General features: G+C 32.9%; 2 protein-coding genes across 2 annotated transcripts; both read left to right on the forward strand.

Annotated features, from left to right (window-relative positions):
- Window positions 1-136: 136 nt before the first annotated feature.
- Window positions 137-2709, forward strand: LOTGIDRAFT_157488 (hypothetical protein; the record flags this gene model as incomplete). The annotated part of the gene is made up of 5 exons (XM_009049696.1): window positions 137-185; window positions 787-883; window positions 1028-1172; window positions 1388-1471; window positions 2671-2709. The coding sequence occupies 5 exons, from the start codon at window positions 137-139 to the stop codon at window positions 2707-2709; spliced, it is 414 nt and encodes a 137-aa protein (XP_009047944.1).
- A 5964-nt stretch (window positions 2710-8673) lies between these two features.
- LOTGIDRAFT_157489 (hypothetical protein) lies at window positions 8674-11224 on the forward strand (the record flags this gene model as incomplete). The annotated part of the gene is made up of 3 exons (XM_009049697.1): window positions 8674-8863; window positions 10626-10775; window positions 10992-11224. 3 exons carry the CDS (start codon window positions 8674-8676, stop codon window positions 11222-11224), a joined length of 573 nt encoding a protein of 190 aa, XP_009047945.1.
- Between the last annotated feature and the right edge of the window lie 2011 nt (window positions 11225-13235).

The raw sequence follows: 13235 nt of genomic DNA on the forward strand, positions 1-13235 counted from the left end.
TGTTTGGAATTAAGTTGAATTTTTTGTCTTAAAATGGACAAAAAAACAATTCATGTATATATGAAAAACTTGATAAAAACTGAAATTAAAAATAGATTATATATAAATATAGCTGCCTTGCATACTAATATCAGACATGTTAACGGGTAATTCACACATGCTAATGTCAGACATGTTGATAGGAGGTATTTTACTCACTAATAAAAGACAAGTTGACAATGTTGTACATGATAATATCAGACATGTTGACGGGATATTTTACATGTGAATATCAGACATGTTGACAGGGGACATTAAAGATACTAATATCAACCATGTTGAAGCGAGATATTTTAATACTAATATCAGACATGTTGACGCGAGATGTTCTACGAACTAATATCAGACTTATTGAAAGGAGGCATTTTACATACTTATATCAGACTTGTTGACGTGGTATTTGACATGGTAATATCAGACATTTGGACAGGAGATATTTTACATACTTATATCAGACATGTTGACAGGAGGTATTAAAGATGGTATCAGACATGTTGACAAATGCTACTGACAGACATGTTGACAGGAAGATATTCTGTTTTTTATAATTTGTTGTGCTTTAGATATTGTTAAGCTTCATGTATGATGTACAAAATTGACCCACCCTTACTGGGACCTGTTTCACGAAAACTAATGTTTTAGTACTTGATTTTAAATCAAGCTGTATCAACCACGTTATAATTTGGTAAATCACTTCCCTAGTTATTTCTGTATTATTAAAACTAGTTGCCTTTTTTTGCTTTGCAGAATTATTGATTATATGTGCTAGCGTATTAGGAGGTCTGCTTATTCTAATTTGTACCCTATGCTGTATTTGTGTGTGCACTGTAAAAAGACGATCAAGGTAAGTTGCTTTTATCTCCCCAATCCTTTTTTCTGCAGATCAGAATCATTATAACATGTTCACAATCGATAAAGCCCATTTAGGAAACCATGTATTTTTTTTCTTTTGTTCTGACCTAATTTTTTTAATTCTCAATGATTTCAGGAAATCCAGTAAGGCTAGTTCAGTTGGTATGGGTAGCAGTCTTGACACTAGTGTTGTGAAATTACCCAGAGTGTTCATGGATGGCAACAGGCCTTATGATATACCAATGCATGATAAAAGACGATGGAGTTATGTTTCAGAGCCAGTAAGATATGTAGATGACTATGTTAGTATTTGTTTTTTGTTCATTTAAAAACGTGTCCTTGTTCTTTGTGTTTCTGGTGAAAACTTTTGTAAATGTCAGGGGATTTCGCAAATGGTTTTTTTAAAACGTCGAATGCTCAAAGTCAATCTATGTCAGTCTGTCCATCAGAAATTTCGATACAAATAATTTAAATAGCGCTGATATTTTGTTAATAGATGATGGATGATTATGTACATGCTGAAACTTTACCATTACCGAGACCCGATGGAACAAAACGTGGGTTTTACAATGCATACCAAGTAAGTATGATTTTTATGCCCTGTATAGAAATTGAAAGTGAAATTTTTAGTTTGAGGTATATTAGTAGATTTTCGTGCAGTTCTAGAACTTCTGAAGGCTATTTACATTTTTTCAAAACCCAAATAATCCCCGACATTTTTCATCAAAGACATGTAAAAATGTACTTAAAAAAGGAAAGAAAGAAAAAACGATTTTTACATGGAAAACAACTTGGGTTCCTTTCAAACTTGGCTTAAACTGATATTTTTGGAAGTATACGACGCAAACTGAAACAGAATTCTCCCCCAAAACCCTTCTCATGAGGCGAGCTTCGTATTCCGCTGAGCGGTTAGCTTTAGGGAAATCAACCTTAATATTCAAAATATTCTTTGGTGGACAGAGGCGGGGGAGAATCCCCCTTAATCCTCATCAACAGGCGTGCGCTATGTGCGCTTTCGCCGGATGCGAATGAGTGCTATGAAAAAACAATTTCAGAACACCGTCGCCCACCCCTCCTCCTCAACTAGGTTTTCTTCCTACGGACATCTTTTTATAAGTGATTTTTTGCACTTTCATTTCAGAACAATGCCTACATCAGTACATCTAGAATGCCACAGTTTCATTGAATTGAGTTTGTGGGTGATATATTTTTATATGGAAGCAAAAGTGTAATCGTACCAGGTTATCAAAGATTATGGACATAGCACCTAATGTTGTAGGGCATCTCCATAATGTCAAGCTATTGCGAACTTCTTCTTATGCCTTGACTGCAATAGCAACCTTTATTGTGTCATGGAATGCGGCGATTAGATTGGATGGTACGGCAGCGAATAGTAATAGCTTGACATTGTGAAGATGGTTCTAGGGATGATGTAGAATGTATTTATTTGTACAGAATTTAAATAATACTTAACACTGTATGATGTCTAATGAGGGTGGTATATTTTTGTTTATAGAACTCTTATATTTGCACACGGAAAAGAATAGTTTCATTTTTTCTTTCAAACAGTATAAAGGGATAAATTTTTAATCAACAACGGCCATGTCAAAGTTTTTTTTTTAGACGTTATCGCGGATATATACATTTCATAGAATCATATCATGTAACATAAATGACATTTCATTATTTTTGGTATGCCTTGCTCCACACAATGTATTGAATTATATGAGTTCAATGTTATGTGAACTTTTTCTTCAAAACTTTTATACATCTTTTCAGGATGTATTGTATTTTTTTACATTATTTAAACAACCATAGACCTGTATCTTCACAATAGTTGGTCAAAATAAGTCGAATGATCGACTTCACAAATGAAACGAAATGTCCCTTATCTTTTTTTAAAGTTTCAATCAAAAATATACAAATGGACTTAAACCTTAAAAGTTCCTACAAAGGTCAAGGTCAGCAATGGTCAAGGTCAAATTTAAAAATATAAAAATTCTAAAACCTGTTCCTTTTTTAACTACAAACCTGAAAGAACTGAGCTTTTAATAAAGACTGACCAAACCAATAAGATTATTGTGTGCAAAGTCCTCTTGAAAACAATTGTAGTTTAAATGAGTTTTGCTCTTACTTAAAAATGTTAAAAAAATAATAATTTAACCCGGATGTACCATGCCCACCATAAGGTTTTTGTAATGGTTTTATATATATATTCAAAATGTCTAGATAAGTTTGAAATTTGAAGCCTGTAGATCACCAGATATAAATACACCCATTTCAAAGAAGTGAAAATTATGTAAATAACACTCAATTTAAAAAAAAATCATAAATTGTCACTTTAAAAACAATAAAACTTTTGTAACATATAATGATGAAGAGCTATAAAGAAAACACAGGCAACTGCTGGCAAATGGAATTTTTTAAAGTAGAAAACGAGCAACTGGTGGAAACTGGGACAGTCACGGAACGGATCTAGTCAACTTTCCTTTATAAAGTAGAAAACGGGCAACTGGTGGAAACGGGACATTTCAGTCGCGGAACGACACATGATTTTACAGTCGTCTGTGCATTCAGGTCGACTAAATCCAGAAATTGATCTGATTCTTCCAGTGGCCAGCCTTCGTGCATTTAGGATTTGTTGTCTTGATCCGTTTAATGAATAGATGTAAAGGGAGAAAACTATGATCAACTGTTTCACGATGGCATGCTTTGATTGGGATGAATTAGGCGATATATTATTCTTTATACATTTAAAAGAAGCTGATAAATTCGGGAATCCCCATTGGTGTCAATACATATTTATCATTTATCATAATTTGCGGCGCTATCCAAAAAGATGTCGGAAAAGGCCAACTCGTGCGCTTGAAAGTTAAACCAATCAAGCTGTTATTTCAAGTATGCTTCGGGACCTGTCACACAGACGATAAAAGCAAGCATATACACCCTGAGCATTGTCGAATAGACTACAGTACATCGCATACGTTATGGGTAAGCTTTGTGTCAGCTAAATAAAAAAACTGACGCAAGCTGGGAAGAATAAGAAGAGAACGTATAAACATTTTTACTTGAACAAAATTTTCGACGCATACACGGTTATATTCACAACTGATTGGTAGCCTTGGACTTTGTATCTCTGTCGATCTTTGCACCTAGTATATGATATTAATTTTACCATTACCCTTAAACGCTGCCAATACGCGTAACGTAATGTAACGTGGGAAGTGTTCTGTGATCGTTCTCACTGCAAATGCGTCAATATGCGTTTGAAATTAGTTACAACATTGGTTCTACTTGCATTCCGCGTATGTGTGATATACCAGCCGTACGCAATTATGCGTAGAAGATTTTATTCACACATAAAATATTGCAGCCAATGCAGTAATATTAGCTTTTATAAAGAGATATTTATTAGAATTATTAACCTTTTACAGCATATTACGTCGCATATTCTGCGACGGGCTTCAGCGTAATTTTAACTTATACAAAACTAAGCGGCAATCATTACACGAACAAGGCCATGGTGTGACATAAACTTTAAGTAACTAAATAAAATAATAAAAGTCTTGTATAGATTATCGAAAGGTTATATTTAAGTTAATATTTCACTATGTATTCGTGCAATTCGTCATAAATAGAGATACGCAGCCTTGTGTTTTTAGCTTTTGATAAAATGGGCGTGGATTTTTATTGTGTGGGCGTATATCATTGGTGCCATTGCTTGAGTGTTGTACATTCTATAGCGTTGTTTTCGGCCTTTTGTTAGCAATCAAAAACACACCCTATGACCATAAAATGCCATTTCTATATGCCTGTATTAGATTTGAATTTTCAAAATTATATATTGAACAAAGAGTAGAAATTGTTTTAAGGGGGCGACCCTTTTTGCGATGTTGGAATTTTACATAGGGTTTATGTTTTGCACATTAGTTTAGATGGGCATATTTTTTATATTATTTCCTTCAATAAAACTAGTTAAATATCTTGTTAGTAAAGTCATATTTTGACCAAACGGAATTGTTGAAATAATACAAACAACAGTTAATAAAGTAATAATACTATTAAAATGAGTTTTGCCATGAAAGGTGTAATGTATGTCTACATGTATTTGTGTTATAACCTGTAATACGGCACTGGTCGATTACCAGTCTGAAACTTCTGGTATTCTCCTTATCTTATTCACGTTAATTAACTGAAATAGACATATGTCTTCACAAATCATCAATTTACCCTTATTAACATAACATACTTGTCATAATTTATAGGTGATTAAGATTGCCAGAAATGCATTTCTGTCCAGTTTAATTAACCCAGAGAACACTAGTCTATACATATAATATAATAATTTACTAAGCTCATAATCTTCAAAGTTCTGAAGATATGTACCGTTAACAGCTTTTTTGCGCATACATATAATCACCAACAGACAAGACTTGGTCTTTAATTTTCGAATTCCCACTGTCGATGAAACTTTAACCTGTAGGTTTGTCTTTCATGTCAAAATTTTACAAGACTTTCTCAGGTGCTTTAAGTTGCTAGAAGTCATTGCAAACCAAGATTCTGCCAGTCGCAAGATGAACCTGTGTCTACCTTAAGCTAACTTCTGATGGCAATTTGAAAATTAACTTTTTTTTATCATCATAATTTATTATAAATCTGCACGGAAGTTATCGCCAATCCCCTTGCATTAATGGACAATATCAAATAATGTTCAATTGGGCATGTTATTCAGCATGTTATAATTTCGAGTACATTAGTTCGAAATTAAACAAAATGCATCAGAGAGGAACCTGCATCATAATAAATGTGGACTTGTTTTGTCTATCTAAGTGTATAACATCGTCTATTAACATGTACGTTTGAAATCAAGTGCCATGTTACACAGCACCAGTATTTAAAACTTGCCATCTCACATCTGGCTGTTTACATCACGTTTATTCACCACCCGCTTCTCTTTTCTGACCTTTCTTGATAGCTGCCAATCAACACTAGGTAATACTGAGAATATCAATGAAATGTAAGAGGTATTGGAACGTCAGGCCTGTCTGACATTATTTACGTAGATCTTAAATTACCCATCCACAGTTTATATCGTAACCATACAGCCCATTCTTCTTACGTCTGTGCTAAGTTTAACAAGGATTCATCTGGAGATTTAAAAGTCGATTTAAATTTAAACTAACGTTTAGTCATAAATGGATCAATTTAATGATGCGTGATTATATAAGACAATATCTAAGGTATGTAAACAATGCTTATCATTTAAGTTTTCTGGAGAATCGGTGTTTATGGCAATTGAAAGGCGTTTTGGGCTTGCAAAAAAATGTCAGCAGGAAGTATGCAATTTGAATTACTTCTTCACTTTGTCTTGACGTCAATATCTCCAAAATAAAATTAAATGGCATTAATGTGGGGTCAGTCTCTTAATCATCCTTGGCGCTTTAAATCAAAAGCACCTGAATCTAATGAGCCTAAATTGGCTCAATGCAATTTACAATCTGAATGCAATAGTCAATAAATATTCTGCTTTTAGTCAATAAGATTTGGTTGAGCTAAAATTAGATTTGTTTAGCAAATCGGACAGCTGTTTGAAATTGTTCAACCGGTAGAAGAAGTAAAAATTGGTTCAGTAGTTCAAAGGAAATGATATACTATTTTACTTTAATGCCTAGCAACGTCTTGAATTTAATATAATTTTAAAAATACTGTAGTCGAATCTTGAATACTTCATTGAATCGGGAAATTTTAAGCTTCTCTTATTTCCCGTCTGATATTTTTTTGTCCTGTAATTCCATATAAAAATAAATTAAATTTGTGCTTCTGGGATTGCTTAACCTCCGTAATCGGTCGAGGTAGGAATTAAAATGGCTTTTGTCTTCGATCTGTGAATCAGACAGTTGCGGTACCAGTCTTCCAAGACCGGGGTTACAATTGGGAGGTAGACTGCCTTAATGCGATAACAATTGCCGAGGTTGAGATTCAAACTGGGAGGCGCAATAGGCGAAAGCCACACAAAAAAATATTTGAAAAATAGAATTGTTTTTGTTCATTCTGACACATATTTTGGGGCAAATACATAATATAAAAATCATCTTGTTAAATTTGTCAGTAATGAAAAGGTTGTACAAGCCATTTTTCTGTATCCCCACTGGCACCATTACTGCCTTCAAAATCTGTTGCTACACCAACGAAAACGTGCGCGCCATATGATTTCAAACGATTCTGGGATTCAAAAAAATTGCTATGGATTGAGTTGGTCAACATATATATTTCCAGACAGTTTAACATCAACATATACATTTAGTATAACAATTTGTCAATGCCTTAATATACGTGAAGAGCTTAACAGATAAAAAAAAAATACGTTATTTCGTGGCATCTAACAGAAAATAAAATTTAATACTTGTTTAAATTTGTTACCAATTAGTGTCAAAATATCAATGTTTTTGTACCTTTCTTTCAAACACATTCTAGCACTGTTATCTTCTTTTTAGTTATAATGTAGCAATTTTTTTTACTTCCTCTGAGAATACGTATCCTCGACATAAACGAAATTATCTTATCTTCACGACACGACCTACTTGCAACTAACTGCAAATAGGACAATATATAACATCTAAACCGTTTTGGTCTACTTCTTATAAGTATATGGCTGTTGCATTGAAGAGACTTCGAATCTTAAGTGTCTTCCGCCGATATAATTTGAAGACCGTGTCCAATTTCAAATGTAACTTGTTGTAGGGAAATGTTTTAACATTAACTTTTCTACAGCGTTAATTATCAAGTATTCAAAGAACAAAAACTATACCCTCAAAGAATTTCTTTCATAATAATGTTTATTGTTCACCTGAAGGCAATGTTTTGTCTTCTTGGCTCCACAACGCGAAGAAAAAAAAGATATTATTGAGGAAGGTAAAAAGATAAATCTTAATACAGGTGTCTTGCCATGTTAGTTAAGAAAACATACCGTAAATACAAGTAAGTAAATGAAAACAAATTATAATCTATTCCAAACAAAATATCACTTTATTTGCCAAAACGTTAATAGAAATGTAATGAAGATACTCGTTCATGTACATCCTCCTCCATGCGTTCCAATGAAGATTCGTTTTAGGCTAAGCATAGATTTTGTATTTCTGATATACCCACCCTGTGTCCCAAAACAAAAATACCGACTTTGGCAGATGCTCATTAATTGAAAGTTTGCGTATAAAAAAACAGTTCCTTATATATTAGTAAGTATACTGCCAAATGCAAAATATATGTAAGCATTCAAAAATACATGACTTATGTCGTATCGATCTGCCGCCAACGAGATTGGAATTATTATGGTAGGACTATCCAGACCTATTTGTCTTTGAAGATTGATTAAAATTATTAAAGAAACCTAAATTTTATTGAGTTTTATTTATAGTATTCGGAAGTCTTGAAATGCACCGAACCTAATGATTTTCCAGTTGCAATCATAAATAAGATTGAAGTAGGAAGTACAGGTGTTGATTAGGTAGTATTAATTATCAATTAAAAGACAAGAACTAAAGATCCGAACCTTTGGACAAAAGATCTTGCGGGACAAATATATTAAATTTTATAACGTGAAAACATTCTATCATGTCGTTTCCGAAGACAATGGGACAATTTACGAAAAATAAAAAATACGTCTCTGTATCATTAATATCTTTCAAAGATTTTGGACCTTGCCTTTTTTAATCTATTAACATTACTATTTACAGGTGAAATGGTTAAATGAATCTAATGTATTGAATTCAATTCAAGTATAGGATGGAGCAATCGATAAAATTCATCATTTCGCTGATCTGCCTATTACTGGCTGCTGGCTTTTATTTTGTGGCATTAGCTACATCCTATTGGTCTGTTGGAAGGTTGTTAATATTTGGTTTATGGCAGTATTGTTACGTTAGTGTAGAAACTGTTATTGTGAAGAATTGGAAGTGCCACCCAAATAATACAGGTATATTAATATATCATAATAATATATCTCTACGTCTAAATGACCCAAAATCTTCCCAGTGAGTGTTTCACATAATACGTGTTTTTTTTTCTTTCGCGTTTTACTTTAACGAACGCATCAAAATTATTTTCTATGCCATCAACTGAATTATAATTTAGTCTTGTTTCAACAAATCCCTTTATCACGTTTACAACTACTCGTGCATATACGGACGATGGTCTCGAAAAGAAAAACCGCATGAAAACAGCGCTTGTCCAGATTAGAGTGAAAATTGTGATATTCTGGAAAACTTAAGAAACTCTTACCAACTGATAAACTATGGGTTCCGGTGAGAAATACACGTCATATAACTGATTTATTGAATGAATGTCGTTTCATTATGGTCTGAGCAAAAAAAATTTCTATATTTGTTTCTATATTTTAAAGAGAATTGGAATATCAACCTCAAATTAGTGTTGTTAATGTTAGAATGTCTTAGCATTGATAAAAGATAGCTTTCCAGGCAAGGTAATATACGCCCACTGACAGCTTTGATTTTAAATAAAAATATTTGGCAGTACAGTAACAATTACAAGTATGAAATATTCAACCTCCAGACATACACTTCTTTTGAACTTTTTGAGGTGATACTGAATAATATTACCAAGTTTCATCAAAATCTATCAAGAATTGGGCCTTCTAGAGTGTTTACGAGCGTTTAAAGACCAAGGGCAATAACTCATACTGGATATTTTTCGATTTTTCTGATTTTCAATAGGGTTCATCCTTGGGTGAATACAAACAACCATACCAAGTTTCGTCGAAATCAATCAAGAATTGTGCCTTGTAGAGTGTTAACGAGCAATTGTGGACGGACGGACATGGGTGACGACAATATACGCCCCCCATTTCATATTTATATATATATAATGTTTTGTGAGTTAATATTGAAAAGAAACACAACACATTTCCTCTCTTGAAATTTCAACCAAAAAAGTCTTAAATTGTGGCTAAAAAATTGTCTTCTATAAAACAAATTATGAAGATATAAAGTGTACTTATGTTTATATTTTGTTTACTTATGTTTATATTTTGTTTACTTATGTTTTTATTTTCATCAACGCAAAGTCATTCTAAGACTAACTGTACTATTTCTTTTTATTGAAAAAAATAAAAAAAATTTTTTTACTTTGTTCAGAAAAATAGATTAAAAATTAAAGGCATCTGGTATGTCGACATTTCACCTGTATATTTTTGACACTCGTTATTGTATGTTTTATTAATAAGTGCATACTAATCATAACATGATTTATGGTAATATAGCATATTATATAGATAGAATAGGATAAATAAAACAACATCTGTTTTATGTACATTTTAGAGTATTAAATTAGACGAGTTTGGTAATATAGAGTTAATTCGAGAAACATTATACTGACACAAGGCATTAGACTTAATTAAAATCCCAGTGCAATGGAAATCACCCACATCGAACTGAATGGTTGCAAAAACTCACCAAAAGATGTATATAACTCAGTGCAATTGAAATCACCCACATCGAACTGAATGGTTGCAAATATTCACCAAAAGATGTTTATGTCAAGTTTCATCAAATTAGATAAAAACTGTACTAGATACCTACAGTATAGCTCCGTCTCTATATGAGCATGTCCCCTGTCAATCCGACAATGTGTTTTATGATGCCATTGCAAAATCAAATTACAAAATCATTCTTTCATTATTGACATTTGAATGGCAAGTTGACCTTTTCTTTTTATTTCAGATTTCACCATGTCAGCCCAGATATTTTCAATTCTAGCTGTGATGTGTTATCTTGTTGCATTTTTACTTTTCATGATATCTGCTTTTATTCCATCCAAAAATAAATCTAGACCAGTAATCATGACCATCTGCCTTCTAACGTTCTGTATAGGTGAGTAGTAACAAAGATATATAACAGTGGGAATCTTGATCGGTGTTCAGTGTGTACAAAGACTATCTTCTGGATTTTTAGGCGTTCATATATCACATTGCAAAGCCAACAAAATTGCACTCTGTTCAGTCGTTACACCATCTCCCCCAACCCCCTTGTGCTTTGTAAACATTTAGTGGTCTTATTTTACTTGTCTTAGTAATATTTTATTTCCAGTGAGTCTACAGATCATGTCAATGGTGGTATTTGCAGTGAAAATAAATGAATATTTTAGAAAAATTCAGAATAAACATTTTGAAAATGAATTTGAAACAGTGACGATTTCCTGGTCTTTTGTGATAGGGATTGTATCAAATGTGATATGTACTGTTTCGGGGGTGTGTATATTTGTGGACTTGAGAAATCTTGCCATTGACGAACTAGATGGTCTAAATGACTTAAATGCATAAATAAAGAAATTATACCAATGTGCGGTCTTACGGTTAATCATGATGCCAACTCGAATTTGCTTCGTGCATAGGTTTTTTCATATTTCAAAAGTAGAATCGGCATCATGCCAATTTAACGAATGGAATTGTTTAGTGACAGAAAGGCAGTGTGATCATCAAAACAATATATCTAACAATATAGTTTTTACCATAATATACGCTAAAATGACTTTAAAATTGCAATTACAAAAAACACAATATTTTATGGAAGCCTTGTGAAGATTAAAAAAGCCATCTCGATTTTTCAACAACGAACATTTCTCTAAGCTAAAGAAAATTGTTTTAAGACATGGTTATCACAGGTAAAGAACATAGATAAGAAACAATTTACCTCTTCAGATTCTGTATATTAAACCATACAAATAAAATTCTTTACAAAATATCTTGTTGTTGGAGATTTTCCTCCATTTTGACAAAATAACGAGTTGTTTCCTTTCTACAACATAATCATAAAATAACCTAGGTTGGTCTCAATTAATGATCTTGAAAAGTTTGGAGATTCAAACCCTCCTTATCCGAAAACAAAAGAAGACAAACCTATTAAAGGCTCAATATAATTCAGTGCCGATGTAATGTTTACTTATGAATTAACTATTCTGTTGCATCATTTAATTCATTGAATTTTTTTTTCTGCTTTCTTCATATAAAAATTTCGTTTTCCTTTGCTACAATAATCAAAGTAATAAATAGTTCGACCTTCCTAAAGCAATTCTATTCATGATAGGCTTTTTAACTAGTTTATGATCTGGCCATACCAAGATTAATAACTACAAATCAAGTGTTGGGCCTTAATAAATGTCAATTGGTGTGTAGTTTTGTTTGATTATCTAGATCTATTCCACTTGATCCAATCCTACCGGGGCCATAGATCTACTAGTATTTTAATTACCCCTCTATGTGCAGAAGAGTAGGACGTAAAACTCCATTCATTTCATTTTCATTTAATTACTCCTCTACCGCCTGTATAAGAAACTTTTTTTAGTGGGTTGTTTCCCTTATATAACAACATCTTGAGTATCAACAACTACGGACTCAACAATACGGGCAGGTTAATTCTAAATAATTGATTTCATGTCTTAGACTTACTGAATTAACTTTTAATTAATTTATCTCCTTTTCTGTAAGTCTCTGGAAATCGACGGCAATATACAATTTAACGCACTATAATACTTTAATTTATTAGAAATGACACTAGCCTTAGAGTAGTGACACATTAAAGATATTATGGTATTGTGAAATTTATTTTTTATGATTTACCGGCCTACCATAATGTATTATATTTCGGGGAAGGGAGGGTTTGATTCTCCCAAATGTACAGGCCTAGGGTGGAGCAGACACTTTATTTAGAAATCAGGATTAAGGGTCTTGATATTGGGTTTTCTTCTGTTCTTATTCTGATCTGAAATTAGAAAAAATAACTCGCCCAATGGGCGAGAAGTATAGTATCTGTTATGTACTGATTGTTTTTAGTTTACTATGAACAATATTATCATTTAAGTTCTTATTTTTTGAATATGCAACTATCATTTTCTGCTTATAGACATGGGGGAATTTCTCTTGAAGGCTCTTATAGTGGGCATGAACTATCTTGCTTGCTCGATTGCTGGTTGTATTAAACGGGACAACAAAGGGTGCTATGCCTACATTATGATGAATATTTAGTCCTATAGGTCTTGCTGTATTCAATGTCTCAATCCAATGGGCCTCCCTAGATTGACGGAATTTGGTAGTTTCATCTTCGGGCAAGTCAATTTCTATACGCTCAATTGGGATTAGGGTGAGATCGTCTATTGAATGGTCGTCGAGGTTGAAATGATTAGAAACAGGCTTGTCTTTCTTTAATTTGATGTCTGACCTATGAGCATTAAAGCGAGTTCGTAAATTATTCTTAGTTTCTCCTACATATTGTTTGGGGCATTTCTTGCATGAAATTAAATATATTACATTCGAATGTTCACATGTTAGATGTTCC

This window comes from Lottia gigantea (assembly GCF_000327385.1).
Source record: "Lottia gigantea unplaced genomic scaffold LOTGIsca_14, whole genome shotgun sequence".
Taxonomy (NCBI): domain Eukaryota; kingdom Metazoa; phylum Mollusca; class Gastropoda; family Lottiidae; genus Lottia; species Lottia gigantea.